The sequence below is a fragment of the Micromys minutus genome, assembly GCF_963924665.1.
Source record: "Micromys minutus genome assembly, chromosome: 11".
Taxonomy (NCBI): Eukaryota; Metazoa; Chordata; class Mammalia; order Rodentia; family Muridae; genus Micromys; species Micromys minutus.
The window spans coordinates 52,804,969-52,832,304 of NC_137980.1; the positions used below are offsets into that span (position 1 = coordinate 52,804,969).

The following is a 27,336-nucleotide window of genomic DNA, read 5'->3' on the forward strand; positions in this document are numbered from 1 at the left end:
TACATCTTTAGAGGGTGCACCGTCCCGCTGAGTCACACACACAGGCCGCCTCTGGTACCCCCTCCCTATGGCACACAAGACGTGGGAAACCGTCTTCTTCCTTAGCTGGTTTACCAGTTAACTCTGTCTGCAGAGTCCCTGGAGCCTACCGTCCCGTCACAGGCAGCTCTGCCTCAGGATCCTTGATTCTTTTTCTTGTCCTTCTGCTTTCACGAGCCATATACATTTCAATCCTCGACGGCGCACAGAACCGGATCCTTGTGTTGCCCCATCCACAGAACCCAGCCCCTTTATGTTCCCGCACAGCACCCCACCCTCAACCTCCTCTAACGGTGGCCTTGCGGGAACCCGGCTCTGACCCACTCAAAAGCGATCCCGCAGCACATCCTTAGGTTGCCGGGGAGCTTCTCTTCAGTCTCTCCCGGGGCCCCGCCCCCGTTAGCACCGCCCCTGACAGCCTGTCCTCCGAGGCTCCGCCCCCGAGGCCCGGGGTAGGGTGGCGGCTGGCTCTGCTGCCCCGCCGCCCTCTGCCCTGGGCGCTGGGTCGGAGCGGGCCGGGTACGGCGGGACCGGGCGAGCGCAGCGTACTGGGACTTCGAGGCGAAGATGGCGACAGGCAGGCGCGCTCCGCGCACCGGGTTGCTGGATCTGCGCTCCGGGGCGGGCTCCGGGGCGGGCGGTGAGCGGTGGCAGCGGGTGTTGCTCACTCTGGCGGAGGACGCGCTGACCGTGAGTCCCGCCGACGGCGAGCCCGGCCCGGAGCCGGAGCCCGCGCAGCTCAACGGCGCCGCTGAGTCCGGCGCGGCGCCCCCGCAGCTGCCAGAGGGGCTGCTGCTCCAGCGGCGCCGCGTGACGGTGCGCAAGGCCGACGCTGGCGGGCTGGGCATCAGCATCAAGGGTAGGTGCGGGGCACCGAGGGCACGGGGTCGTGTTGTCTGTGCCTCTGCGGAGCGCTCAGGGGATCACGGGGGGGGGGGGGGCTGGCAGCGCCCTGAAGAGGTAACCGAAAACCTGTCTAGGGCGGAGCGGAGTCTTCGGGGGAGGAAGGAACAGAGTGAGGGAAGAGCACCAAGGTCGGAAGGGGCTTTGGGAGTTCGGGTGTCTTACAGGGGACTCAGAAGACACAAGTGTGGAAGGATGGGGGCGAGCCAAGGACATAGGTGCTTAGTTCTGTTGTGAAGGAAAACGGTAGCTATGGGTACCAAGGGCAGGAGGGTCCTCGGGAAGACGTGGGCGGGGGCGGCCGCTAAAGGAAAGGGAATTGAGGCCTGGGGTACTGGCAGAACAAGAAGCGGGGGATTCATGAGACACAACCTAGGTGGATGGTTGAAGGCTTGGAGTCTGGGAGCTCAGTGTGGGTGCCAGAGATGGGTAGGAAGCACAGACATGGAAACAGAGAAGGGGCCAGTATGGATCTAGAGGTCTTGGGCTCCAGAGGCTGTATGCCTAGGCTGGGAGTCCTGGCGGCTAAGTTTGAGGCTCCTCATCTGCCCATTTGTACATGGGCAGGTACATGGAGAGAGTGAACCCAGAGTTGCCCATTCTTCCTGAGAATTCTTAGTTTCCGAGACTGACAGTTGTTTGACAGGGTCTCCCCGTAGTCACTGTATAGCAAAGGAGAACACTGAATAGCTAATCTTCCTGTTCCCACCTCCTGAGTGCCTGGGATTACTGGGGTGGAGGCGCTGCTAAAATAGGTTTATGTTGTGCTGGAGATCAAACCTAGAGCTGTATATATGCCAGGTAAGCACTTTACCGACTGCTCCCCCCAGCTCATCTAGGCTGCCTTCGGAGCTCTAGAACTATGAACTTCCACAACTCACTTCCAATCTGAGTCTGGTTCGGTAACTATACTGTGAGGATGTTTCTGAGAGCAGGGCTTGCCAGCATGTGCGAGAGAAAAAGAGGCCAGGAGGGACTCCCGAAGCAACTAAATGTGGTGCTTAAAAATTCTATGTTCATACCCAGCTGCTAGGCTCACCATTCCTGTCCCTCTGCCTATCAGACTGAAAGTGTCCATACACTTCTAGGCCTCCTGGGAGGTGGCTGTGTTTATTGATACCCCGCTTAGATCCTGTGGTCCAGGTTAGGGAGTGAGCGTGGTGGTGAGTGTAACTGTGTGTTAGGTGTTGTGGCCACCACACCTAGCTCATGGTCTAGTACATCTTGACCACCCATGGTGAAAGCTGAGTTTAATCAACAGCGGTGAGTTTAATCTCCATTTTTGCAGGTGAAGAAACTAGACTCAGAAGGGAAAAGTAATTTCCCCGGGATCAGTCAGTGAGTGGCAGAACCAGGATTTACATCTTAACTATAGAGCCACTATTGTCCTGAAGACTGTCGGGGAATCAGTACATGGAATACCCTTCCCAGGTGGCTAGCCCCAAGAGTCTAAAGGGAGGATAGAAAAACAGGGAGCAGGCACCAGTTTTCATCTCAAATTCTAGGATAGGCCCAGGAAACAGACCAAGTAAAAAGAAGAAAACACTCAGTGCATGAGAGCACAAAGGAACTAAACGTCTACAAAGTTCCACTGTGCAGACTGATAAAGCAACCCTCGGAGGAGCAGGGTCTTGCAAAGGTACAGAGACACAACTCAGATCTGTACTTCCAGGTGTTGGAAGGACATTTTTATGGGACTTTAGGGAAAGTAACAGTTTCATTCAATTCTTCCTGGATTGAAGACTGCTCTTCTGTTGCCATGGTAACTTCCCTTCCGGGGTCCAGCTGAGTCCATGAGGCAGCTGGGAATGGTCATAGCTTCAAATGGAACTGAAGTCCCTACTTTTAGGTGGGGGAGGCTAGATATAAATAGAAACACCTTCCTCTCCTAGGCCTCAAGCCTTGTTCAGTGCCACCAGCAACTGTCAGGCCTGGGTGGGGGTTGGGAGAGGTGCTCCAGGCTCAGATGTCACCGACTTATATAACCTTGAGACAATGACCTCTTGCTCTGTGCCAGTAATAATTGCACTTTGAGGCTGGGCCAGGAATATGATATTCAAGGGTCTGACTTGAGTCTTTTGGAGACTGTGTTGTTAGTACTATCGTGAAACTTCATATGTGTAAAGGGTTGGTCTTGAATGTGCAGTAATCCTTTATTTATTTATTTGCCACCCTGGTGCTGGGATTAAAATCAAGTACCACCATGCCCAGCCCAGCTGACTATTTTAAAAAGACATTTGGTCTGGGTGTGGTGGCAAATGTCTTTAGTCTTAGCACCCCAGAAGCAGAGTCAGGTGGATCTCTCGGAGTTTCAGAATACCCTGTTGGACACAGTGAGCTCCAGGCCCATCAGGGCTGCAGAGTGAGATCCTGTCTCAAACAAACAAACAAGCAAAAGGCATCTGAGGGCTGATGAAATGGTTCAGAAGCAGTCCTCAACCTTCCTAACACTGCAACAGTTTAACACAGTCCCTCATGTTGTGCTGACCCCCAACCATAAAATTACTTTTTCATTGCGACTTCATAACTGCAATTTTGCTACTGCTATGAATAATAATGTAAGTATCCACTATGAAGGATGTCTGATACTTAGTCCCTGTGAAAAGGTTGCTTGACTCCTCAAAGGGATAAAGACCCACAGTTTGAGTGCCACTGGCTCGGAAGTACAGACACTTGCTGTCAAGACTGATGAGCAGTTTGACTCCAGGACCCAGATGGTAGAAGAGAACCAGCCCCTACAGGTTGTCCTCTGATCTCCACATGTGTGCTGTCTATAGTGCGTGTGTTCTTGAATGCATGCATACAGACACAAAGTAAATACATGCTAAAGTTTTAAAATGGCATTTAGGATTTAAAAAAAAAGATGTATTTATTTATTTACTTATTTATGTATGTGAGTACAGTGTAGCTGTCTTCAGACACACCAGAAGAGGGCATCAAATCCCATTACAGATGGTTGTGAGCCACCATGTAGTTGCTGGAATTTGAACTCAGGACCTTTGGAAGAAAAGTCAGTGCTTTCAATCGCTGAGCTGTCTCTCCAGCCTGGCATTTAGGATTTTGATAGTAAAGTAATCCAGTAAAATGTATTACTTTCTTATATCAGAGATGAGATTCAGATATGCCTTTGAAATTTCGAGAACTTAAAGCCTTCCCTTTTAGTGTGATTCCTGGCTAACAAAGCCTAATTAATTAATTAATTAGTTACTTTTTGAGATGGCCTTATATAGCCCAGGCTGGCCTCAACCTCTCTTTTCCTGCTCTATTTTCCGTGCTGGGATAACAGGCATTCTGTACCACACCCAGCTCTGGATTCTAAAACTTGGTAGTTATAGAAGAGGGCCTTTCAGGCCACAATAGTCACTGCACCTCCTAAATCTAGATTGGGGGTTATCCATAAATTCTCCTATTGTGGGAAATTGCTGAAAATATAAGACATTAAAAGAAAATCAATAAAGCCATGAACACACAAAACATTTAAACAGAAGATCCAAAGACAAATTACAGCATTATGGATTCAGAATGTTATTAGCCTGTCTTGTTATATCTCTAGGTGGCTTTGCACCCAAGGTAATCCACTCCTATACCTAAGCCCCCTGAATGCTGGGATTTTAGTCACGATTTACCATGGCTTCATTTCTCATTATTCACTCATCTCCCCTTTCCCAGCACTGAGTCAGTTCTGCCTTGATACGTTTCCCAAGTGTTGAAGCACCTGCCTCAGTTTGCTCTTCGTTTTGTGTCTGTGTGCAGGGGGCCGGGAAAACAAGATGCCTATTCTCATTTCCAAGATCTTCAAGGGGCTGGCGGCAGACCAGACTGAGGCCCTCTTTGTCGGGGATGCTATCTTATCTGTGAATGGTGAAGATTTGTCATCTGCCACCCACGATGAAGCGGTACAGGCCCTCAAGAAGACAGGCAAGGAGGTTGTATTGGAAGGTAAGTACTGGGGTAGAGAATCCAGAGGGCTGCTAAGGGCTACTTTAATTTCTTTCCTCCTTCCCCAAGGCTCCAAGTGTCTCCAGTCTGGGCTTAAGGGGATATGGGCATGAAAATAGAATCAGGACCTACCTGGGGTCAGTGTGGGCTGCTGGAAGGAGAACAGGCTCAGAGCTAAGTAGGTTTGCATTTCTTGTTTTTTACCCATTAGTAGTAGTGTGGATAAATCACTTTATTTCTATGAACCTTAATTTCCTCTTTTAATGGGGACATAACTCCTGACTTTCTGGGTTGTGGCCAGGATGTGTGCCCGTTGAGTGCTAAGTCCAAGAAGAAAAGTGAGGACTTCAGAAGAAAAACTAAGATTCTTTGCTGAAGGGCTTTTAACCCCAGGCTCTTTGAGCATCCAGGGACCCTGGAATCTCAGATCCCGGGTCCTATCATATCCAGTGAAGACCAGAGAAGTGTTTTGAGGAGAACCTTACTTGTATGGCTCTCTGCAAAGCTGTTCACATGTGGCCTTGAGTCCCACTTCTTCTGGTTCTCAGTTTCTCCATTGTCCTCCTCCCCCAAAAGCCTCCTGATGTGGTTATCTGCCTTTTGACACTCTCAGGAGATTTCTGCTTTGCTCAGCCTTTTCCTCGAACTCTACTGTGTCAGCTCCAGCCTGTAGGGGCCTGAGGAATGTAGCTTTGGCTTCTTGCCCAGAATAGGAACGGAGAGATAGATGGTGGAGGCTGAGGGACAATGCTATGACTAGCAAAGCTGCAGAGGTCAGTCCCAGACCACAAGCCTGCCAGCCTTTTTGAGAGGGTCTCCAAGATGACACAGACATAAAGAGGCTTTGGGACCCTGTGTGACCTTTGCCACTTTTAAGGATTAATTTTGATCTTACTTGAATGGGTGTTTTGCCTTCCTGTGTATCTGTACACTCTGTGTGTGTTTAGTAAGTACCTGGGTCTTCTTTTGACCACTCTTAGCCACTGAGCTATTGCCCTAGACCCTCACCTTTGCCATTCTTGTGGTCCAAGACCTTAACTCCCATTCAGTTTTGTTTTATTTTATATTTTAGCCATATATCTATAACTAGTATTGATTCATTTTATTTATCTCATTGTGTATAGTGGTTTTGTTTTATCTGGTTTGGTTTTGATAGTGTTTCATATAGCTCAGGTTGGCCTTGAGCTTTCTATGTAAATGAGGATGGCTTTGTGCTGCTCTTCCTCCCTCAACCTCCTGAGTGTTAGAATTACAAGTGTGTACCATTGTGCCTGGTAATGTGGTATTGATATACATCTAAACCAATCAGTTATGTATGTAACACACACCACACACACACATCACACACATACACCACACACATATATACATACCACACACACACACACACACATACACATACACACACATACACCACACACATACACACTCACACACACACACACACACACGAGGCAGTGAATACTAGTACTCGCAAAGCAGAAGCAGGACGATTTTTGTGAGGTCAAGTACAGCCTGTTCTACACAGGGAATTCCAGGTCAACTAGACTATATAGTGAGACCCTTTCTCGAGGAAAAAAAGGAAGCTGGGGTGGAAAGATGGTTCAATATTTAAGAGCACTGTTCCTCTTCTAGAGGATTGGGTTTGATTCCCAGAACCCACATGGTGATTCACAATCATCCAAAACTCCAGTTCCAGGGATCCAACACCCTCTTTTGACCTCTGGGGGCACCAGGTATGCAAGTGGTGCACATGCATATGCTCAGCCAAAATACTCACATAAAAATTAAAAAAAAGAATAAGTCTAATAAAAAGAAAATAAAAGGCAGCATTCTACCAGTGAGACAGCCCCAACAGCCATCTATACATCAGAGTCAACAACTAGGATCACACATGTCACAGATATGAGAGAGACTTTTCCCTCCAGAAGTCTCACTGTTTTAATGTTTATAGTCAGTGATGTGATTTAAAACAGTTGATGTTCATCAAGACGTCACATTTTATTGTATTTTTAAGGAAGTAGGATTTATCTTAAGCTTATGGTCTGATGGGATAAAGTTAAAAAAGATGGCAGGAAGATATGGCTATATTTATGGCAGCAGGAGTGTGTATGGGACTGTTCACATCTGGATGGATTACACCGCAGTGGATGTTAGCGCTCCTTTCCTTCCTTCTTTCCAATGTTTGTTTGTTTTGAGAGATGGTCTCTCTATTTAGTCGCAGCTGTCCTGGAACTCACTATGTAGACTAGGTTGGCTTTGAACTCGACAGAGATCTGCCTGCCTCTTGCTCCCAGGTGCTGGGATTAAAGACATGTACCACATCACCTGACTTGTTCTTTGAAATCTTAGTGTATAGAGGGTGTTGCTATGTTCCGAATCCATACCCTCTAATCTTTAGGTCAAGAACAACTTAGCACATATGTCATTCTGAGAAGGATGGGTGATTGGCATTTGGTGAGAGGTAGAAGCAGGAGGATCAAAACTTCAAGGTTATCCTTGGTTAGGCCAGCCTGGGTCTGGTAGGGGAGGGGAGAGAGGGAGCTGAGAGACAGCTCAGTGGCTGCTTGAAACTCGTTTAGAGACCTAAGTCCAGTTCCCAGCACCAAGATCTGTAGTTCACAACTGCCTATAACTCTGGCTCTAGGCATCCAATGCCCTCTTCCATGAGCATCCTCACACATGTGGCATATAGAGACACAGACACACAGAGACAGACAGACAGACACTTCTTATTAAGAGAATAATAGCAGCTGGGTGTAGTGGTACATACATCTTTACTCTCAGCACTCAGAGATAGAGGCAGGTAGATCTCCAGAAGTTTGACCAAAAGCCAGGTATACATAGTTTCAGATCAGCCAAGGCCTATACAATGAGACTCTGTTTCAAAAAGCAAACAAAAGAATACTAACCAAAAGGATACTTGAAACCCTTCATTTTATGTTTTGGTTATTTGATGGAGTTTCAAGCAGCCCAGGCTGACTTTGAACTCCTGATTTTCCTGCCTTCATCTCTTGAATGTGGAGATTACAGGCTATATACCACCATGTCTGGGTTTTTTGGAAACATTATATTTATTATTTTAGTGATGCTATAAGTCTGTATATGGGTTTGCATATGTGTGTGCGGGTGAGCTCCTCTGCAGAGGTGTCAGCTCCCTTGAGCTGGAGCTGCCATCCTGTGAGGGCGCTTGGAACTGAACATGGGTCTCCTGGAAGGGCAGTGTGAGCTCTGAACTGCTGGACCTCTGTCTAGCCCCATGCCGGATTTCCTTTTTTTTGATTAAAAATTTTTGTGAGAGGATTTCACTATGTAGACCAGGCTGGTCCTGAACTCACAGAGATACATCTTCCAGATGCTGAGATTCAAGGAGTACACCTTCATATCTTGCCCCAGATCCTTGACTATATATCTTGTTTTTTTTGTTTTTGTTTTTTGTTTTTTGAATCAGGGTTTCACTGTGTGGCCCTGGCTGTCTTGGAACTCACGCCATAGACCAGGCTGGCCTTGAACTCAGAGATTTGTCTTCCTTACATTATAGATCTTAATCACTGTGTTCTGCTTTCTAGTTTTTCGTTCCTGAATTCTCATCCTCTCTCCAGCTCCCTTTAGTGTTGATGTGGTGGTGGGAGTTCCGGAGCTGAACTTAAAGGCAACACATATTAGGTGCTTTTCTACCACTGAGCTCTGTTCCCAGCCATGAAGTCTTTTTGACCTGGTCTCTAGGCCAGCTGCCTCATGGAAGGGGTGGGGTGGCTTCTCTCAGCACAACAGGATGGTATGGAGGGAGGGGTATAGGGTGAGGAGCTGGGCTCAAAAGCCTGCACTGCAGAAGTGATTGCAAGGCTTAGAGGACAGGAGGATACTGGGCTGTGCTTGTCCCTTGAGACTTTGAGAAGTTTGTTTGGGTGAGGCACTCAACTTTCCCAAGTAGTAACCAGGATTCTTAGGAGCTTGCTGGGGCTTAGGTTTCCTGAGAGCCAAATCAGAGGTCACATTGTTCTCAACTTCCCCAGCCCCAGCCTACTCTTAAAGCTACCTGGAAGAGCCGTGGAAGGCAGGTCTGTCATTTGGATGTGAGCTTGGCAAGGCAGCTTGATGGATATAGAATTCTGAAAATGTCCTGCAAGAACAGGTGCCACCAGTGAACGCCAGGTGTTTCCCATAAGCCTCCTTCCCTGGCCCAAGCTGGGGAGCTCAGCTAGGCTTCAGCCCCCCCAGCCTGCCTCCTAGAACTATTTTTTCCTGCTAAGTCAGGGATCTGCCCAATCTTCTGAGCCTTTCTCAACCACAGGGATATGTTTGGGACTAGAGCCTGGGCGCAAGCTGGCAGCCAGCACGCCTCTGTGTGCTGCTTAGAGAGGCCCATTGTGCGTGCAGAGCTCATGCCAGGACTAGCCTGGGCCCTTGGAGACTAGGCCGGGGAGGAGAGGGAGGGATGCCTGCAAGGAAAATGCCCTTCTTTCTTTCGTTCCTTTTCCAATTTGGCTCAACATACTGACAGTGACAGTGAATCTGTCATGCACTGAAAGATAAAACCAAGGCACAGTAAAAGCTAATAGTCTAAGTGCTTTATTCAAAGTGGGAAAGTTACAGGTCATACAGAGATCTCCTCCCTCCTCCTTCTCCCTCCCTCTCCCTCCCCTTTCTTCTTCTCCTCCCCTCACCCGGCAGACAAAGTTTCTCTGTTTAGCTCTGGTAGCCCTGGAACTCACAGAGATCCTCCTGCTTCTGTCTCACAAGTGCTGGGTCTAAAGGTATGTGCTACCACACTCCCCTGAGAGTATGTTAAAACACACACACACACACACACACACACACACACACACACACACACACACGTATGTATGATGGCCAGGGTGGGACAGAACAAACTCCTGGGCAACACAGTGAGACTCCATCTTAAGTGCCACTCTTATTGATCATCAAAGAAACCTCCTTTTGCGATGGTCAGGGGCTATTTCAGAAAACCACAGCTGGCCAGGTGCAGAGAGTGAGTGACATTGATGTGCCCAGCCTCAGATGGGACACCTGTAAGATAACCCTATACCCAGGACGGAGGGACACAAAGAAAGGGGTGGTGGTGGGAGAAAGATGGCTGGAGCCAGAGGGCCGAGGGAATTGCTATGAGATTGTCTTCTGGACGTGATAGGGACGTTGTAACCATGAACTCTCAACAATATGGTTCCCTCAATGGAGCACACCAAGTTGCCATGCCAACACGGGTGGGGGAAGGCTCCAAGGGCTTACCCCTATTGAAGAGCTATAAGCAGTTAATGGTTACTAGGGGAGAGTCAGTTTGCCTTAGGGATAAGCCCCCTGTGTGGACACCCAAGCCAAAGTGATCCGTCCTATACCTGTGTACATATGGGTAACAATTATGGGATTCACTAGTGTGTGTGTGTGTGTGTGTGTGTGTGTGTGAACAAAAGTAGTTATAGAGGAAGAGGACATGAGTTTGTGAAAGGGTATAGTGGAAGGGGACCTGAGGAGAGCTGTCAGGATAGGAATGTACTCATGTGTGAAGTTTAAAAACAGAGAGTTGATACGCTTCTGAAAAATTGTTGGAGGAATTAAAAAAAGATACGTTGTCCGCTGGGGAGACCTACACGATGAAAGGATTCTTTCCCATATAAGGGAAGTCTTTGCTCTCGAGGAGGTCTCTTTGAAAACTTTGATTGAACTCCATTCCCAGTACCCACACTGGGGTGGCTCACAGCTGCCTATGAATCCAGCTCCAGGGGATTTGTCACCTTCTTCTGGCCTTTGTGAGCAGCAACTCACTGTGGCATCCATCCATCCATCCAAACAGATGTAAAAAAAAAAAAAATCTTTTTATTTTAAATAAGAAAGCAAAAAGAAAAGGTAAAAGGCTGGGCATGTTATTAATCCTAAGCACCCAGGAGGCTGAGGCAGGAGGATTACTATGAGTCTCAGGCCAGCCTGAACTATAAGTAAGACACTGAATCAAAAACAAATAAACAAACCAGCAAACCAAAGGGAATAAAGGAGAAGGAAAAGATATAAGTATACATTAGCATATAATAAGTGTTCATGATAAAAGACAGCCTACAATAATAAGAATTGCTATTATTATTATTATTATTATTATTATTGGTTTTTATACCAGCAAGTCACTTTTCTTCAGTTACGCAGTGAAGAAGATTCTGACTACAACTGAACTGATTTTTGTCTGGATACAGAGGCCACGATTACCCCAGTCTTGGATATTTTTGCCATGTTTTGTTTTTTGCAAGAGTAAAGAATAATGCATGTAAAGCCAAGGGCAGCCCATTCCTTAGGATGTTAGGGTACATTTCAAGTGTTTAGAAAAGAACTCTTCCTTCCCCCCTGGTGCTGGGAATCAAACCAAGCACCTCATGCACGACTGGCAAATACTGTACCACTGAGCTATATCGCCAACCTGGAAGCTTTCTGGAAACAGAAGCCATTGTATACTTCTGAGCCCTGCTGCCCCTCTCTAGGGCTGGGACCTTTTGAATCTTGAGAGTGTTTGAGGATCAATCAGTAGGGTTTATCTCTGGCCTTTTTTGCTTTCCTGTTAACGTTTATAATTGTGGTCACTATTCCTAAATCTTTAAGAAGGTCTCTAGGTTCATTCTGGCTTGTGAATGTTGAGCTTTTCTGTTATGGGTCCTTGGAACGCTGAGGCCAGTCAACCTCTGGCTCCTCTTCTGGGAGAGTAGTCATTGCTGTGTCCCATGTGACTTGGCTTTAAAAAAAGCTTTTTAACAGCTTTAAAGTGGAAGTAGCTAATTTGGGGTGACCTATTCAGCTGAGCTGAATGTTCTATGTCCCTTGGGTGCCAGGGGGACTTCTGTGCCTGGAATAGACATAGATAGAACCCCTGTCTGGGTCTCCCATGAATGCAAAGACCTGTTATTTTGACCATTGTTCTTAAGGAGACATTTTTTTTTTTTTCTGGCTGTACACACATTAAGTTTGGGTCATGTGGCTCCTTACAGACAAAACTTGGCATCGCCTAGCACTGGCCTGATCAGCAGAGCTCCATTGAAATGCTTGTGGCTATTGCTAGTGACAAGGTTCAGCAGGTACAAGCGCTTGCTGCCAAACCTAATGACTTGAGTTGAATCACCAGAAGCCACACACTGGAGGAAGAGAACCGATTCCCGAAAGCTGTTCTCTGACCTCTGAACACATGTGTTATTCATATACACAAACACATAATATAAGTGGAATTTCATAAAGAGAGTTGGGGTTGGGAAGTAGAACAGTGGCAGGGTGCTTACTCCCCAACATCATCGTCTCCCCTAAATACAGCAAACACATAGAAAAGCTGCCTGTGGGTCTTTACACTCAGGTTGATGCCCATCCGTGACCGCCTTCTGCTACTAAGCTGAGAAGAAATAACGGTAACACAAAAAGGAAGCAGTGTCCGCTGCTTATTGAGTTCCCATGGTGTGCTGGGCATGTCTTCCCTGGGTCATTTCATTGCTTTCCCAATGCCTACCCCCTTGAATGAGACACACTGTGAATCTTATACAAATGGGGACACTGAAACCCAGGCGAGGCTTCTTGCCTACGGTCACACTTGCCTGGTGAGTTTCAGGAAAATAAAGGCTATAAAGTGAGATTATTTCTCACAACAAACAAACATAAACATTGAGCCCAGATTTCTCAGAAGCAATCTTCTTTTGGAACTCGATCTGTAGCCCAGGTTGGCCTCCAGCTCAGAGATCTGCCTGCCTCTGCTTCCTGAGTGCCTATATTAAAGGTGTGTGCACTTCCCCGCTCCTCTCCCATAACCCCCCTCGCCCCATCACCCAGTGATGTTCTTGAACATTCCCACTGCAAGGCATGTGGCTCTCAGAGGTCTAATTTATCCATTACAAGGGGATTTTAATCCCTTTCATTTAATAGGGGAAGTTAGGTTATCTTAATTACTTCTCCTTGCTGTGATTAAATAACTGACAAAAAAACTCAACCAAACAAAAAATGCTCCCAAAACAACCAACCAACCAACGAAATAACCAGCCAACCAACCAACCAACCAACCAACCAATCAACCAAACAACCAAATAACCAACTAACCAACCAACCAAATAATCAACCAATCAAACAAACAAACAGCCAAATAACCAAATAAACAACAACAACAAACAATTTAAGGAAGGACATGTACGGTCTGTGCTGGCATAGAAGTCTTGAAATCCTGGCAGCAAGGGTTTAAGGTCACAGGTCACAGTGCATCGGCAGTCCATTAGCAGGTAGAGATGAATGTTGCTGTTCAGCTCAGGTGTGACCCTAGCCCGTGGAATGGCATTAGCCACAGCAAGGGTGTGTCTTCCCACCTCATTAGCTTCATCTAGAAAGTCTCTCAGAGATGTGCCCAGACACTTGTCAATTTTGACAGTCAGTGTTCACCTCAGATTGGAGCTTGCTACACAATCAATACCAATACATGTTCTTTTTGCTGGGAGTGGTGGCACACATCTTTATTTCCAGTACCAGGAAATAAGGTACTCTGTGTGTTTGAGGCCAGCCTGGTCTACATAGTGAGTTTCAGGCCAGCCAGTGCTACAGAGTGAGACTCACAAACAAACATCTGTTTCTATTTCTGTTACACAAAATTAAATTAAAAGTGTCTAGAACTCTGAGTCTAGGATTTCTGAGTTTAAAGAAGCCTTACTTATGGATTAAAAAAGCTTAATTTTTTAATATATTTTGTGTGTGTGCATGCATATATATGCCTTTGCATCATGGTGCACATGTGGAGTTCAGAGGACAATTTGGAAATCAGATTATCAGTCTAGGCTGTAAGCATCTTTACCCACTGAATCATCTCCAAGGCTCCGTGGTACATTTTGAAAAATAAAGTTGGTGCCTTAAAAATTAAAAAGTAACATATGTTCACCAGAATGAAACAACAGGGAGTTAAGGTGGTCACCTCTCTGTCAGGATGAGATATAGCTCAGTGGTGGAGTCCTTGCCGAGATAAATAGGAGCCTGGGTTCCATCACTAGAAAAGAACAGAACAGAAGTAACAACACTTGGGAGGTAGAGGCAGGAGAAGGAGTGAGTTCAAGACTAGCCTGGGCCATACGTGAGACCATGTTTTAACAACAAGAAAAAAAGACAACCAACTTCCTCCCCTTAACAGTGATAACCACTGTTGATGGTTTTACATTAGGGTAAGTTTTTTTATCTTTAAAGATTTATTTATTTACTATGTATATAGTGTTCTTCCTGCATTTATTCCTGAAGGCCAGAAGAGGAGGTCAGATCCCAGTACAGGTGGTTGTGAACTACCATGTGGTTGCTGGGGATTCAACTCAGGACCTCTGGAAGAGCAGTCAGTGCTCTTAACCGCTGGGCCATCTCTCCAGCTCCCAGGGTACCTTTTATGCTTGTGCTTATTAATAAATTAAGGACATATTTAACATTTTTTGGGAAGGCAGGAGGTCTTGCTATGCAGGCCTGGTTATCATAAGTGACTGGTCTTAGGAATCCTACTGCCTCAGTCTCCCAAGTGGCTTATTACTTTGTTATTTACTTTGTTATATACCTGACTTATTTACTTTGTTTTTATATAGTGCTGTGTATCTTGCTATAATTAGGTCATATGTCTTGCAGTAGGAATATTTAAGAAGATTGTTTTGTTTGTTTATTTACTTTTGAGAAAGAGTCTCACTTTGTAGTCCTGGCTTGCCTGGAACTTACTACGTAGACCAGGCAAATGTGACCTTTAGGCAAGGTTGCTTAGGTTTCATGTGTCCCCATTTGTATGATGAGATTAACAATATGTCTCATTTAAGGCGATGGCACTGGGAACCCAATGAAAGGACACAGGGAAAACACAGCGCCTAGTACACTGTGGTTATCTTTGTTTGTTTGTTTGTTTTGAGACAGGATTTCTCTGAGTAGCCCTGACTGTCCTGGAACCTGATTTGTAGACCAGGCTGGCCTTGAACTCCCAGAGATCCACCTGCCTCTGCCTCTGCCTCTGAGCATGGGACTAAAGGTGAATGCACTACCACTGTCTGGCTTCCATTTCTTAATTTTTAAATTACATTTTTATTTATTTTGTGTGCTCATGCATGTGTGTGATGTTCGTGCGTCTGTGTGGCTGGGCATGAATGGAGGTCAGAGGACGATTTGTGGAAGTAGGTTCCTCCTTCCACCATGTGGATCCAAAGGATTGTGTTTAGATGTTAGGCTTAACTGCAAGCACCTTTGTCTGCTGAACCATCTCATGGGCCCTCTGTCACTGTCTTTGGTTTGTGATTGCTTATAACCTCTTGAGCATGATTACAGGGAAGCTGCACCATGCTTAGCTCATTCATTCATATAGCAAATATTTACCGAGTTCTTTCTGGTCCAGCAGGGCAGAATGGTGTCTGGCAGTTGGGAGTTCTCATCTTGTTTTGTGCTGTTAATGTCCATCATGGGCACACATGCTGTCCATGGGCTCTTGCATCCTACACAACCCTGGTATGCCTTTTTTACGATCCTGTGAATACATATTTGGAGTGGGATTCCAGGGAGAGCTATTGTTAGAAGAAAGGGTTCATATGTCTTCAGAATCTTACTAAATGCTGTTTCCCTTCCACATCTGTAGTATAGGGGAAGTGAAATAGGATTGTATTCTTTAAAGTAGTGTGGACTATCTGCTAGTCAGTCAGCATGCAGGGGTCCAGAAACTATTTTTGGTCCAGCCTTGCTAAACTAACAGGTTTTTAAAGGTTACCCTACCCAGGGCTATAGGTATCTCAGGTCTTCTCTGTCCTATCAGCGTCAGGTTAGGGAATTTGAATCCCCATAGGGCCTTCTTTTGACAAATGTCCCTCCCCCCCCACTTCCTGTTCCTCTCCCATCTTCCTTTCTTCTTCCCCCAGGTGTGGTAGGCGAGCACTTTACTAATGAGCAATGTCATCAGCTACATCAGTAAACAAACTTCTTTGTCATTGTTCAATACTGGGGATTCCCATGTAGCCTACATAGGTTTTTTTTTTTTTTTTTTTTAATAAGACAATTATTTTTATTCTGAGTACATGAACATTTTTTCTGAACGTATGTATATGTACTATGTGTGTATGTGGCACCCTCAGGGTGGAGGAAGCCTTAATAACTAGAGTTAAGCACAGCTACGTTGCTGCTGGGAACCAAACTAGATCTTCTGCCAGACAGCAAGTGCTTGTAACTGCTGAGCCCATCTGTCCAGCCCCTGTATGGTCCTTGATTTGTTCTTCATGCCTCAGCCACCAGTGCTGGGATTGCAGGCAAGCATTCCTGATACCTAGTATAGGTCAAGTGCTGTAGTAGAAGCTGGGTGTGCCCCAGCAAACGAGAATGGGTTCCTCTGTTCACAGTATTGACATTTGGGTTAGAGGAGAGAGGCCTTAGATTAGTAAAAAGACGAATTCATGGTCTGATTTCTACAGGGGAAGTGAACACCCACTCTGGACTGACAGGGAACAGCTTGAGCCTGGCCAACAGATTTCCAAGATTCCAGGCCAGGACGTTCAGTCACAGATATTTACTGAGCCCTAGGAAGTACTCTGGAAACTTCTGCATTGAGCCAAAACAATGCGACTCCTCTCAGCAGGACACGAGATCCCAAGTCCCTCCATTAAATTGGGCAGTTAAATGGCCTCACTACATTGTGGGATCTAGTGGAATGCCTCTGGGAGTCTCCTGTGTCATGGAACTGAGGGCTCACCTCTGGCTTTCCCCTGGCTTCCTTCATTAGCCTCAGCTTCCTGTGTGAGCCTTACCAGGCTGCTGGACCAGAGACTTGGCTGGGGAGAATGTGGACTCTGGCTGGGCCTATCCTTGTAGATTCCAAACTCTTGGCTACTAGCCATGATCATGCCCTCAGCTCTGGAGGCCAGAGTCTGTAGTCAGTCCCACCCTATCTGCTCTAGTGAGTCAGGCAGAAATGGGGGTGGGGCAGCTTTGAAACTGGGCTATTTATGGCCAGACTCTGGGGCCCCCAGGTCTCCACCCTCATTCAGGGAGCGGTCACTTGGTCTGTGAAATCCAAGCCCTGTTTCTGGCCCCAGTGAGCTGGAGCACTCCTTTATAGGACATTCCTGTGGGAGCAGGGAAAGATGGCCTGGTCCTGGGGCAGCCGGGGGAGCAGTGGCTAAGTGAACAGTTTTTTGGCTTCAGAGTTGACAAATGTTCATCTGCTGAGCTTGTAGCACATGAGAAGCCTGCTGGGCTCTGAGGACATAGATGAGTCTCATGAAGTTCTTGACCTTACAGTGTTCCTCTAGATGGGGACACTGACCCCAGAGGACTGCCGCTGGGTTCCCAGGACTCATGTAAAGCTCACACCCACCTGTAACTTCAACTCCAGGGGTGCTAACACCTCTGGCTTCCAGGCACATTATACAGGTGCAAGGAGGCAGCCATTTTTCTGCTTGTCTCTTGTCTTTTTGCTTTGAATCTTATGATATAAGGAATGATTGATTTGCTCTGTGGCAGCCATCCTGAGGCTGTGAGGTAGAAGCTGAGAGTAAGGCCTAAATTCCAGTGTCACACATATGCCCTGAACTAAATTAATTTCCTTAACTTCTTTTTCCTATGTTAGTTACTTGAGATGGTGAAGGGCATTTTTTTTTTTTTTTTTTTTTTAGCCTAGGCTAGCCTAGAACTCTTGGCAATCTAAGTGCCTTAAACTCTCCCAAGTGCTAGGATTATAGGTGTGAGCCACAATACCTTCTCAAGATTGCTCTCTCTCTCCATCTCTTACCCCCTCTTTTCTTCCTTTTTTCTTTTTTTGTGGGTTCGGGGATTTGAACATACAAGGTAAGTATTCTGCAGAAGTCACACCATCCTCAGTACATTCTCCTCTCTTCCCCTGCCCCTCCCCCTTCTCTCTTTGGTGCTGGAGATGGAACCCAGTACCTGTGTATGCTAGGCAAGCTGTCTTTCCAGCCTGATTCCTTTTCTTTCCCTTCCCTGTAGGAATGGGCTCATGTGGCCCAGACTCATTTCAAGTTCCTGATTTTCCTTTTGTCTATCTCTCAAATGCATGGTTTACGGTCATGTGATATGGCCTTTTTTTTTTTTTTTTTTTTTTTTTTTTTAATTTGAGGCAGAGTCTGGCCAAATCACCAAGCCTCAAACTTGTGATGCTTCTTCTCAGCCCTCTGTATAGCTAGGATTGTAGGCAGCTGGTATCACCATAGCTGGTAGATGTTTTGCTGTAAAAAGTTATTTTTAAAAAATTTAAACATTTATTTGTTTGTATGTAAGCATGTTGTGCTTGATAGCCCAAATGTTTTGTTTTGGTAAGTAATTCTGAGATAACTGCATCTGTTTATGTATATTTGGACTGGACTGCACTACCTAATTTTTGAAATAATTTTATTTTATGTTTTGGGGTATTTTTCTTGATATGTGTCTGTGTATCATGTGCTTGAATGATCCACTGAGGCCAGAAGAATCCTGGATTGGATCCTTTGGAGCTGGAGTAAGAGACAGTTGTGAGCTGTGGACTGCAGAGAATAGAACCTGTGTCCTCTGTAAGAACAGCAAGTGCTCTTCATGGCTAGGCCTTCTTCCCAGCCTCCTAATATCTCTACTGGATTTCCTTAGAGTGTGGCTCACACCCTCATGTTGTAGATGGTGCCCTATCAGTCCGGCTGCCGGGCAGTGAAAAGGAAACAGAGGGGCAAGGAAAGAATACCCCTTTTCCTTAGCAGTCAAAGCCTGCTATTCACAGACATTATTCTTCTCTCATGCTATTGGCCAGAATTACTAACATGGATACTTATAAATGCAAAGGACCCTGGAAAATGAAGTCTTAAGGGGCTATTGATATATTGGAGGATAATAGTGGACACTACCATAGGACTATCTCATTCAGCTTCTTCTGGCAGATAAGAAGTGTGAAGAGAGGCTGGAGGGATGCCAGAAGCAGGCATCAGATCCCATTACAGATAGCTGTGAGCCACCGTGGTTGCTGGGAATTGAACTCAGGACCTCTGGAAGAGCAGTCAGTGCTCTTAACCCCTGAGCCATCTCTCCAGCCCTAAACAAATAAATCTTAAAGAAAAAGAAGTATGAAGAGGTAGAATCAAGCACCAGGACAGTGGTTAGCAGCCACACATCCTGATTTCCATCTTGGTGCTCTGAGTCTGTCTTGTTATAGCTACTGTCCTCTCTCCCCCATCTCTACTTCTTTCCCCCCATCCCTCTCCCATTTCTCTTCTCTCCTCTACACTTCTCTGTTTTCCTTTCCTTCTCCTGCCCTTTCTTACCTCACTTTGTAGCCCGGGTTGGGATTGTGGGCATATGCCACCATTGCTTCTGTGGGCTACTTTTTTTTTTTTTTTGAAAGGCCACCTGAAGGTCTCAAACTTTTTGATTCTTTGCTTCAAACTTATTCACTTGGCCACACCTTTTTGGAAAGTGTAGTCTTTGTTCTACATAGTCATGTGTCCATAAACCAGGTTAAATGGGTAGATGGGTACTTGCATGTGTCCAATATTTTCTACCCTCTGTCATGCCAAAGGCTTTAGCTTAGAAACTTAGCACAGTAGATTTAAATTAAGCTCTTAATTAGCTAGTGACAATTGTGATATGTGCTACATGGAGTTCATGTCACAGTAATATGCCCTCTCTCCTGACCAGTTAAGTATATGAAGGAGGTGTCACCGTATTTCAAGAATTCTGCTGGCGGGACCTCCGTTGGCTGGGACTCACCTCCTGCCTCACCTCTTCAGCGGCAGCCTTCTTCCCCTGGCCCCCAACACCGGAACCTCAGTGAGGCCAAACATATATCTTTGAAGATGGCTTATGTCTCAAGGAGATGTACTCCCACTGACCCGGAGCCCAGGTGAGGCTGGAATGGGGGGAGCACTCAGTACAAACAAGATATCTATGATGTATGTAAGTGACGAACATGATACCAGCATCCGTGCTGGCATGTAGCAGGTACTTAATTAACCTCTAGGTCACATGGATACATAAGTGATTTTTCGGGGTGATGGTATTCATAGCTTCTCTCTTCCTCCTTTCTCCTTTCTTTCTTCTCTCTTTCTCCTCTTCTTCCCCCTTTTCCTTCTTCTTTTTTGAGACAGGGTTTCTCTGTGTGTCCTTGGATGTCCTAGAACTCATTCTGCAGACTAGGCTGTCCTTGAATTTACAAAGATCCACCTGCCTCCCAAGTTCTGGGATTAAAGGCATGTTCCACCAATGCCTAGTTTCTTGGTCTAGGGAGTATTCCTGGCTTCTCTTGGATTTTTTTTTTTTTTTTTTTTTTTTTTTTTTTTTTTTTTTTTAAAGAAAGGGTCTCTAGTAGATAAAGCTATTCTCAGTTTTGCTGCATAGCCTAGGAAGAGTTTGAATTTCTGATCCTCCTGCTTTCACTTAACAAGTGATGGGATCACCAGCACACAATACCACATTTGGTATTTTGAATTTTATACTTTTGCTGGGAGAAGTAGACTATGTGTGTAGGGAGGGGTGGATTTGGTAGAACCTGTTTTTGGAGATTATCATTTGGAAAGGTTTACCTTTCATGTCCAGAGACTTCTCTGCATACTTCATTGGTTGGAATTGGGTCATGTGACAAGCATAGCTGCAAGGGAAGCCATGAATTCAAGTACTTTGCTTTCTAGTTCAGCAGTAGAGGAAGGCAGGGGTAAACATGGATGGCTTAGGTGTTGAGAGCTAGCCTCCTTTTTCTGTCCTACTCCATGTAGTACAGAAATCTAAAGAGTGTACTAACCTAAAACATTTTGGAAACCCTCTCCAGCACCACTATTGCTACCCCCTGGAACTCTCCCATCATACTTGCTGGCATGGCCTTTTTCACTTTTCTACTTTCTTTCTTTTCCCAACTTTTTATTTTTCTTTTTGAGACATGGTTTCATATAGTCCAGGTAGTTAAGTTTTAATTTTTTTTATTGCACTTATTTATTCTGCCTGCCTGCCTGTCTGTCTGCCTGTTTGTCTGTCTGTGTGTCTCCCCCCCCCCACTCTGTGTGTGTGTGTGATGGTCTCAGGAGTCAGGAATTGTTAGGCTTGGCTACATGTACATGCCTTTACCCACTGAGTCATCTTGACTGCCCTAGTGATAACTTTGAACTTCAGATCCTTCTGCTTCAGCCTCCCAAGTGCTGATATTACAGATGTGAACCACCAGATCTGGCTTTTTTGGGGGGTAGAGATAAAGTGGGGGTAGAGTCTTTTTAGTGTGTTCTTGTCTGCCTTACCCCCATAGTGCTCTGATTACTTGGTACTTGTATACCACTTGTATACCACTTGGCCTATGTCTTTATTATAAGTAAACTTTGTATCATAAGATTTTAAATATATTTCTCATATAAGGAGGTGAATTAGATTCTAGGTATCAGGGATGACTGGAAAAGCTATCTCAGCAGGAACCTGTCATAGAAACCAGGAGAAAAGGTCTCTGTTCCATAATGTAGCTCTTAGTACATGTTTAAGTGGGTGTGTAGACATTTGTATGTATATGTGTGTCTTGTGGCTTCTTGTCTCTAGATCCTGCCAGGTTCTAACACCTTTGGCTGGGATTCTAGCAACAAACTCAGTCCTTATCTCTCATGGATGCCCTGTGTAGTTTCCTTCCGTTTGGCAGTGGGTGGGTTTGTTGGGCCACATGTCTAGGCTGGATAGCTGACTAGTGACATGTCTTGTCCTTTATCCCATGTTGCCTTCAGGTATCTGGAGATCTGTTCAGCAGACGGCCAGGACACTCTCTTCTTGAGGGCCAAGGATGAGGCCAGTGCAAGGTCATGGGCAGGTGCCATCCAAGCCCAGATCAGCACATTCATACCTTGGGTCAAGGATGAGCTACAGGCACTGCTGACAGCCACAGGTACAGCTGGGAGCCAGGACATCAAGCAGATTGGCTGGCTGACAGAACAGGTGCTTGCTGGGTCCTACTTTCGGTACCCCTCATCACCCCATGTTCTCCTGGCCCTGGAACCTTTTTCCCTTCCATTCTCCTCATCACCATTTTGCTTGCAGCTGCCCAGTGGGGGTACAGCACCAACCCTGGCCCTGCTGACTGAGAAGGAGCTGCTGCTCTACTGCTCTCTCCCTCAGACTCGAGAGGCCCTGAGCAGGCCGGCCCGCACTGCCCCGCTCATTGCCACCAGGTACTGAGGGGCAGGGGAACGGAGTTGCACTCAGATTTGGGACAGTGGTATTCAGATGGGCCCCAGAAGCTCCAAACCCTAACCCTGTTCTGCCTCCAGCTCTTCCCCAGGTGATCTGAAGCACGTTCTGCTCCTTCTAGGCCACACCTCACTTCCTCATTCATAAAGTTGAGGCTCAGAACAGAAAAATGTAAAGTGATAATTTGTCACTAAGTCACCGACACCTACATCTTATACTGCATGGTTCAGGGGACAGTCACTATCCTCAGGGAGAATCTAAAAGTGGGGAGACAGACACAGAAGAACCATTACATTGAAGGTTATAGGAGACACTTAACTCTCTGGCTTGGCAAGGGAAGGCATAAGGAGGAGGTGACATTTGAAATGGGCTTTGATGAATGAGGAGTATGCCTTTTGAGGAAAGGTGGAAGAACATTGTAGGTGTGGTCAGAGGTACAGAGGCATGAAGTGCTAGAACTTGTCCATATGTATGTATATACACATGGTAAACATATATATCTTTATGTGTATATATATATGTGTGTGTATAGATAAATATTTCTGTGTATATACATATGTACACACACATGTAAAAAATTTTTTTGAGGCAGAATTTATGTATCCCTGGCTAGTCTGGAACTTGCAGCACAGACCGAATTGGCCTTGAATTTGCAGAGATCCTCCTGCCTGTGCCTCTAACTGCTGGGATTATTAAAGGCATGAGGTATCACTGTCACTTCATAGTATTCTCTTGAGACAGTCTCTCATTGAACTGAGCGCTTGCTGTTTGGCCAGACTGACTGGCTGACAGGTCAGTGGTCCCTGTCTCCGCTTTCTATAGCGCCAGGACTGCAGATGTCTGCCGCCATGCTGGCTTTTACGTGGACGCTTGGGACCCAGATTCAGGTCCTCATGCTGGGGCAGCAAGCAGTTTTCTCACTGAGACATCTCCTTAGCACTGTCTTAACACTTGTGGCAGGCTATGCCAGAGGGGTTAAGCTGGGAGTGTCAGGAGACTGGGGCTGTGTTTTAGAGGAAGCCCTATGATTGCCATAGAGAATGTTCACTGGGAAGGGAAGGGCAGAAGCTGGAAGGCTGCCACAGCTTTGGGAGACATGGGCTGAGGCAAGCAGGTGGGTGGGGACACAGATGGGGAAGAACAGTGACATTTGCAGTGGAAAGCACATGGGTGGGAACTCACAGGCTCGGCACTTGCCAGATGGGCAGGGGTGTGTGTGTGTGTGTGTGTGTGTGTGTGTGTGTGTGTGTGTGAAACATAAGGAATGTGGTTCAGAAGTTTCAGAGCCGAAATGTGGGAGCTTCAGTTAACACTCCCAAGGGAAACTGAGAGGGGATGGAGTGAGGAACAGAAGGGCTCAGGGACAGAACTTAGAGGTTTGGTGGCCAGAGAAGGACAGTGAGCTGCCCAAGGCCACACAACAAGTGAGGATCAAGCTGCAGGGTCTGGGGTCCTTGTTACCATGACTCCTCTCCCTGGACTGGGTTCTGGGCCAGCTGACAAGGGGCAGATTTTAGATTGTCTGTCTAATCAAGTGATTTGCTAATTCAGACAAGTACTTATTAAACACTTTTAAAAGATTCATTTACTGTATATTAGTACACTGTAGCTGTTTTCAGACACACCAGAAGAGGACATTAGAACTCATTATAGATGGTTGTGAGCCATCATGTTGCTGGGATTTGATCTCAGGACCTCGGGGAAAGCAGTCAGTGCTCTTAACCACTGAGCAATCTTGCCAGCCCTATTAAACACTTTTTTAAAATTAAACATTAATTAATTGTTGGGAATATAGTGTTGGATAAAATAGACAAGAACATTTATCTACCTTAGTCTAGCAAGTGAAAAGGCCAGCCAAAAGCCTACCAAGACTAATAGGTTGAATATATCATTTTGGCTGGGCCAAATTATGTACATATACATATACATATAATTTCAGCTGGGTGTGGGGACACATGCCTGTAATCCCAGTCCTCGGGGGCAGAGCTGAAGAATTAAGCCTGGTCTACATATCGAGTTCCAGGCTAGCCAAGGTGACATAGTGAAACCCCGTCAAAAGCATTCTAAGTGCATAATTTCTGCAATCCTGGCGAAAAGTAATGCTGGTAGCGACAAAGGAACTTCTTTAGAGAGATCTTCTCAGAGGAGGGAATATTTGAACAAAGATCTACAGGAAGTGAGGCTGAGCCAGAGGGAGATTGTGAGTATTCAGGCAGAGAAAGCATGTGTGAAGATGTGAGTAAGGTAGAATAAGTGTGAATCCCTGCATTTCCTGTCCCTTGTAAGAAACTGAAGGATGCAGGCTATTGCCCTGGCCCCGCCCCACTCCAAGGCCTCATGTTTGGCCCTCTGCTCTGCACACAGGCTGGTGCACTCAGGCCCCTCCAAGGGTTCAGTGCCCTATGACGCAGAACTCTCCTTTGCCCTGCGCACGGGTACACGTCATGGTGTGGACACTCACCTGTTCAGTGTGGAGTCACCGCAAGAGCTGGCAGCCTGGACCCGACAGCTGGTGGATGGCTGTCACCGGGCTGCTGAAGGTGTGCAAGAAGTGTCTACAGGTGTGCCAGGTGGAGCCTCTTGTGCCTAGAGGCATTCAAGTTTCTCCTTTTATGGTGTTTCTGGAGGGAGAGAACAGAGGTTGAGCTTTTGGGTATGCCAGTTCTCTGGGAGGAAGGAAACATTGTTTCTTGGTGTCTTTTCTTATGTTATCCCTGTGGTTCTGCTGGTGAGGAAACATGGTGCACACCTTTCACTCGGGGAGGGGAGGCAGAGGCAGCTGTGGGTTGCTGTGGGTTTGAGGCCAGCCTGATCTATATAGCAAGTTTCAGGCCAGTCTGGGCTACAAAGTGAGACCCTGTCTTGGGGGTGAGGCTGTAGGTAAGATAGTGCACCATTTAGATTTGAATTTCAGGTAAACAGTGAATACTAAATTATCCGTTTATATGAGATTTAAATTTAACCATGCCAATCATGCGCCTTTATGGGATAAACATTGTGTCCATCACAGAATTTAACTCCTATTTATTTTTATTGTGCTGAGAATTGAACCCAAGACCTTGTCCATGATAGCTGCATACTCTTCTACTGAGCCACACCCCCGCCCAAGCTTCCTTCCCTAATGCACATGATTTGGCTAGAAATGGAGCAAGAAGCAGCTGTAGTTCCCCTGAATACCCACCCTTCTGTATTTTAGGATGGAGTGACTGGGCCAGTGGTTGTTCAGGTGTCATGACAGAGTGAGCCTCCCATCCCTGGGGGAGTTATGGCCAGGTTTGGGAGCTGCCTTTTGAGTAGGGCCTGCGATCACTGAGATGCCAGGTTCTGTGTTCATTGCTCTCCTGCAGCCTGCACGTGGAATGGCCGTCCCTGCAGCCTCTCTGTGCACATTGACAAGGGCTTCACGCTGTGGGCAGCCGAGCCAGGGACGGCCCGAGCCGTGCTGCTCCGACAGCCCTTTGAGAAACTTCAGATGTCATCAGATGATGGCATGAGTCTCCTTTTCCTGGACTTTGGGGGTGCTGAAGGAGAGATCGTAAGTGGAGGGCCACCTCTGTATTATGGGGGGGGGGGTGGGGATGCTCTCCTAGAAGCCAGTCTGGACAGAATCCCTAATTCTCCTCTCTGTCCACTCTGCAGCAGCTGGACCTGCATTCGTGTCCTAAAACCATGGTCTTTATCATCCACTCTTTCCTGTCCGCCAAGGTCACCCGCTTGGGGCTCCTGGCCTAGAAGTTGTCAGATGCACTAGCCCTGAAGAGGATCATTCATCTTGTGGCCTGACCTGTCCTTCTGCGGACTGACTGCTCATCTGTGGGCTGAGGGAAGGGAGAGGAGGGGAACTAGGGCCTCAGAGACCAGCCTGAGGAAGCAGAACTCAGACGTGGGACAGTGAGTCTGGCTTGTGATGGGGCAGCCTTCTTACTGCTCACCTCCACCAGTGCCTTTCGAAGAGAGATATTTTGTGTACACAGAAGCCATTCCGAGCCTGGGGCCTGACCCTATGGGGATCCCATCCCCAGTCAACAGCAGAGCTGCCAGGTCTCCTGTAGGCCCGTAAGCCACCCTGAGATCTCTGCAGCTGGAGTCTTCTGGGTCAGTGGCAAGAGGAAGAAGAGGAGCCTTTCTGTTCACTTTCCCTTGAGCCCCGAGGGGCTTCTGGGTTTTCTCTCCTCTTTCATCTTGAATAATAAACAGCCTGTGAGCACATAGGCAGCCTGGATCCATGTCTGTGTTTTTTTTTTTTTTTTTTTTTTTAAAGATTTATTTACTTTATGTATGTGAGTAGTACACAGTAGCTGTCTTCAGACACACCAGAAGAGGGCATCAGATCCCATTAGATGGTTGTGAGCCACCATGTGGTTGCTTGGAATTGAAGCACTCTCTTAACCACTGAGCTATCTCTCCAGCCCCATGTGGTTTGTGTCTCTTTGACTCTGAGGTGGTTCTGTAGTCCCTGAGGAACCAGAACAAGATGTAAGACCTTTTTCCTGGAGAACTAGTTCCAAGGATAAAACACCAGCTTTATCTATGCTCTGTGACAATTGACTACCATCTAGCAGCTCATCATGTCTTCCATTTTGTGGGTCAGAAAACTGAGAATTCCTGAGTTGAATTTATTCCTGTCCTAGGTCTCTTATGAAATTTCAGCCAATGACAAAACTGTCCCACAAAGTTACTTAATTAGCTCGGTTAGGAATTAGGCAATAAGAAATGGGGAGATGCAGTTAAGTGGAGATTTTCCAGTCTTGCTTATCCATCTGTCTCACCTATGCATCTACCAACTTCACCCAGAAGTACCTACGATGTACCTGCCCTAGTTCTCAGTGATGTAGCTGAGAGCAAAGTTGACAGGTCTTTATCCTCAGTAGGATAGAAATTCATCAAAATCTCCTGCAATCACATGTGTGATTCCAAGTGGTCAGACACAGGGCATTAGCAGAGAGGACAGTGGGACCTCCCTTGTCTGGTTTCATTTCTGTCAGGAGGAGACACTGAAGTGGATGCAGTGTAGAGAAGCTTCAGTCAGCTTCTGGGATAGTACTGTGGCACCTACCCTGGATGAACCCAGTCCAGTCTCCATGGCTTCGACAGCAGACATTTATTTTCATGAGCCTTGACTGTGCACTGACAGTTTTACTAGTTAAAACTGGGCTGGGCAGGGCAGGGCACTTTTGTTCCTGGCTGTTGGTTGGGCTTCCTAAGGCATGCTTGCCCTGTGGGTAGATCTGTGGAATGCAAAGATCAGTCCATCACATTCAGGTCATCTGCCTGACAGCTGTGAGGTGGAGGGGTGGAGGGGGAGTGAGTGTTCAC

At 46.5% G+C, this 27,336-nt stretch overlaps 1 protein-coding gene across 2 annotated transcripts; it reads left to right on the top strand.

Annotated features, from left to right (window-relative positions):
- Positions 1-330: 330 nt before the first annotated feature.
- SNTA1 (syntrophin alpha 1) lies at positions 331-26,246 on the top strand. Of its 2 annotated transcripts, none has more exons than XM_080924923.1 (8): positions 331-898; positions 4,696-4,881; positions 19,507-19,711; positions 21,561-21,768; positions 21,871-22,001; positions 24,385-24,560; positions 25,368-25,555; positions 25,660-26,246. In XM_080924923.1, the coding sequence occupies exons 1-8, from the start codon at positions 607-609 to the stop codon at positions 25,750-25,752; spliced, it is 1,479 nt and encodes a 492-aa protein (XP_080781049.1). In that variant the 5' UTR covers positions 331-606; the 3' UTR covers positions 25,753-26,246. The 2 variants fall into 2 exon arrangements, with proteins under 2 accessions (XP_080781049.1, XP_080781048.1); XM_080924922.1 differs by having other exon boundaries at positions 347-898; positions 24,385-24,581.
- The last annotated feature ends 1,090 nt before the right edge of the window (positions 26,247-27,336 follow it).